The 3,763-nt window shown below is 41.9% G+C and overlaps 1 protein-coding gene across 1 annotated transcript; it reads right to left on the bottom strand.

Annotated features, from left to right (window-relative positions):
• Window positions 1–2,590: 2,590 nt before the first annotated feature.
• On the bottom strand, window positions 2,591–3,529 carry LOC123241128 (olfactory receptor 51M1-like). Its single transcript, XM_044668832.1, has one exon. The coding sequence runs from the start codon at window positions 3,527–3,529 to the stop codon at window positions 2,591–2,593; it is 939 nt and encodes a 312-aa protein (XP_044524767.1).
• Between the last annotated feature and the right edge of the window lie 234 nt (window positions 3,530–3,763).

Raw genomic sequence — 3,763 nt, 5'->3', positions numbered from 1 at the left:
AAGGAAGGAAGAGAACACACTAAACAGCTACATGCCTAGTAAGGATAATACAGTCCCAATAGCTAGCCACTAAGAGGCAGAGATTTTAGATGTCTTTTAATTTACACTATTCTTGGGCATCTGAAGGTCTTGGGCTCTGCTCCTGAATTTTGACTGATTCTTGTTTATCTTACATGTGGAACATTTAGTCATAAAAATAACATTTAATCATATTGTTGTTCAGTCTTTTTATTGGTGTCTGACTCCTTATGACTCCACTTTGGGTTTTTTCTTGGCAAAGATATTGGAGTGGTTTGCCATTTCCTTCTCCAGCTCATTTTACAATTGGAGAAACTGAGGCAAACAAGGTTAAGAAAATTGTCCAGGGTGATATCGCTAATGTCTTGTGGGGCTTTATACATACCCTGATTGCCTTTAGGGGTTATGGATTCCTCAAAAAAATTCTCCTCCTGAGATACTCTGTCCATATTCTAATTTGGGGAGTTTCCTAGCTTCTCCTTGGGTTAAGGGACCCCTATCTGTGAATCTGAACAACTGATAAATTAGCTATATAAACACAATCCTATGGATGAGGCTGGTCCTTTGGGGCTCAGCTCAATCTATGATAGAACAGGGGAAACAGACCTGGCTTCTGCTGAGAACAAAGGATCTAGGAAGAGGGAAGAGGAGATGGTTCTGACTTTGTGTTTAGCCATTGTAGTACTTTGTGTCTCCAGCACTCACCTAAGTGCCTCTAACACAGTAAAACGTTGGTAAATGACAGTTAAATTGGTTTGCTTTGGAAGCCAGGAACACAAGAGGTCTGAGGTTCTGAGTCACATTTCAGCTTGTGCTGACAACAGAGTAGAGGCTATTTATTGTATGGGAGACAAGGGGTGCCCCTGGCAAGGTTTTGCCTTGCTTGGCATATATTTTGTCACAGAAGCTAGCTCCTCATTGAAATGTTCATGTCATGGTCAGTTTGTTTTATTTCGATTTTGGTAACCCTGGAAAGATTTCTCTCCCATAAGTCAGCTGCTGCCAGTTGCTCAGTATCTCCAGCCCATCACACAGTCTTACATACTGAGGCTGATAATAGACATTCTGGTTCTTCCACCTCCCAGACCCCACATTACTCACAAGGAAATATTTAAAAGTTTACTATGTCACATGTTATACATTTAGTTATAAAAGTAACATAGTCATATTGTTGTTTACTTGTTTCAATTGTGTCTGATTCTTTCTGACCCCATTTGAGGTTACCTTGGCAAAGATATTGAAGTTGTTTGTCATTTACTTCTCCATCTCTTTACAGATGAGGAAACTGAGGCAAACATAGTGAAGTGAATTGCCCCGGGTCCAACAACTAGCAATTGTCTGAGGTCAGATATGAACTCACAAGAAGATGAGTCCTCTTGAATCCAGGTCCTACACTCTGTGTACACCCACTGTGCCACCTAGCTGACCATATCATACCTACATACAGTTCCCACTAATCTACCCCAGCTGAGTCTGAGATCATCCAGTTTCCTGATCTGGCCCTCTGGCAGGAATCACAGATTTAGAGCTAGAAGGGATCATTGAGGGCCTCAAACCCAATCCCTTCATTTTACATATGAGGTAACAAACACCGAGGGGTTAACTTGACTAAAGTCACCCAGCTAGTAAATGTCTCTTGTGAGACTTGAATTCAAGTTTTTCGGATTGCAGGTGTAAAATTCTCTCCATTGTACTATCTCAATGAATCTCCTATAGTACAAGAATTTCTGATCCACTCCATAGCCTAGGCTCTGTGCTTTGACAAGTTCAATAACTAGACGTTGTTGTGATCAAGGGGAATAAGATGACAAGCCCCTGAGAGAGATTTACTTGCTTCGTGTAAATGTGTTTTTTTAAGTTAGGTGTCAGGGGACATTTATAGAACCATGACTTGAGAGAGCTGAGCCTGGGGACCATGAATTAAAAAATGAATTGGGAGAGAAAAAAAGGACAGTTTCTTCAGTAGCCCAGAGAGCTTGAGAAGAACGTAGTAGCCAAATGAGAGGAAGAAAATCATTAATGTTACACAGAACTAAAGAGAGAAGAAAGGTGGGTAGGGAATGGAATGTACTGAAGAGACCAGAAGGGAATCCAGGTCAGAGGGTTTCAAAATAAATCTTATTTGAGTTGAAAATAGCTAATATCTGTGTGTGTCTCTCTTTGTGAGACTGTCCTGGATGAAGTCTGTCCTGAGCTTATTCTATGTTCCATACTATATAAACTTAAATATTTACAAGTGAACTGAAGACACCTAGATCAGAAATATTCCAAATTCAATGCTTCTAGATATATCTCAATGAAAGTGAGCTATGATATCATGATTGCTGTCTCGGGTTTTCAATGGGTCCATCTATCTACAATGGAGCATTACATTTTGTTTTATGGTTACCTGTGTTGGTGTTTTACCCCAGAAATTGTATATTAAATGAAATTTGTATTCTCTCAGGATAGAACTCATTGACTAGTACCAATAGAAGTTTAATAAATATTTGTCAAACTTAACAAAATAGAAAAGAAATCATTATCCACCCCACTCCCAGGAAGGCTTCCATTGACCCTATTATCTAGAACTCTATTTTAGTCGCACCATAAGTTTAACAATTGCCCGGCGAATCTCCTTGGTTTTGATGCTGTAGATGATGGGGTTGAGCATGGGAGGCACAAACAGGTAGATGTTAGCCATGAGGAGGTGGACAACAGGTGAAGCATGCTTTCCGAAGCGGTGTACTAAGGACAGACCCACCATGGGCACAAAGAAGACCAATACAGCAGTGAGATGTGAGGTACATGTCTGAAAGGCTCGTAGCTGTTCTTCTCGGGAGGCCAGACCCATCACAGCGTGAAGAATGAGTGCATAGGACAGGGCAATGAAGACCAGATCAAGAACCACAGTGAATACCACCAGGCTCAATCCATACAGATTATTAAAGGTGGTATCTGCACAGGCTAGGCGGATCACATCCTGGTGCAGACAGAAAGAGTGTGAGAGAGTCCGACGTCCACAATACGGAAAGGCTTGGAGGAGGAGAACAATTGGGAGCAGGGCTACAGGACCCCTAAGGATGATGGCAAGGCCAGTCCAAGTCACTCTCTGGCCTGTGACAATGACTGAGTACCGCAATGGGCAACAGATGGCCACAAAACGGTCGAATGACATAACAAGGAGTACAGCAGACTCCATGAAGGAGAAGGAGTGGATACAAAACATCTGGAACTGACAGGTGCCAAAATAGATGTCCTGGGTCCCAAACCAGAAAGTGACCAATGTGGTGGGCAGTGTGGACACCGAGAGGCCAAGGTCATTGAAGGCCAACAGTGAGAGGAGGTAGTACATGGGGGTATGGAGATGAGAGTTTGTCTTAATGATGAACAGGATGAAGCAGTTGCCCAAGATGGCCACCAGATACATAAGGCAGAAGGGGATAAGGATCCAGTGTTGAATGGCCTCCAAACCAGGGAAACCAATAAGGTAGAAAGAAGGTCGGAAATGGGTGGCATTGATCAGGGACATAAAGTGAAAAATGAAGAAAAATCAGGACTCTTTCTGGAGAACAAACTGAAAAGAAAACCACCAGATATGGTTATTTATTAACAAGAGGCATGTCAGAATCAGAGCTCATTCTGTGTCTTCATTTACACTTCCATCACAATTCCTCTTTAACATCTACCAATCAATAATAATCAATGTCTTCTACAGGACTGATATCATCTGACCATCTGGCTCCTTCAAATGCACCCCTTCTCT

The sequence above is a fragment of the Gracilinanus agilis genome, chromosome 3, assembly GCF_016433145.1.
Source record: "Gracilinanus agilis isolate LMUSP501 chromosome 3, AgileGrace, whole genome shotgun sequence".
Lineage (NCBI taxonomy): Eukaryota > Metazoa > Chordata > Mammalia > Didelphimorphia > Didelphidae > Gracilinanus > Gracilinanus agilis.
This window is presented reverse-complemented; position numbering and strand designations above follow the sequence as displayed.

Bases quoted from the DNA above. Each gene is read 5' to 3' on its own strand.
- LOC123241128 (XM_044668832.1), bottom strand. From the start codon at position 3,529: ATGTCCCTGATCAATGCCACCCATTTCCGACCTTCTTTCTACCTTATT.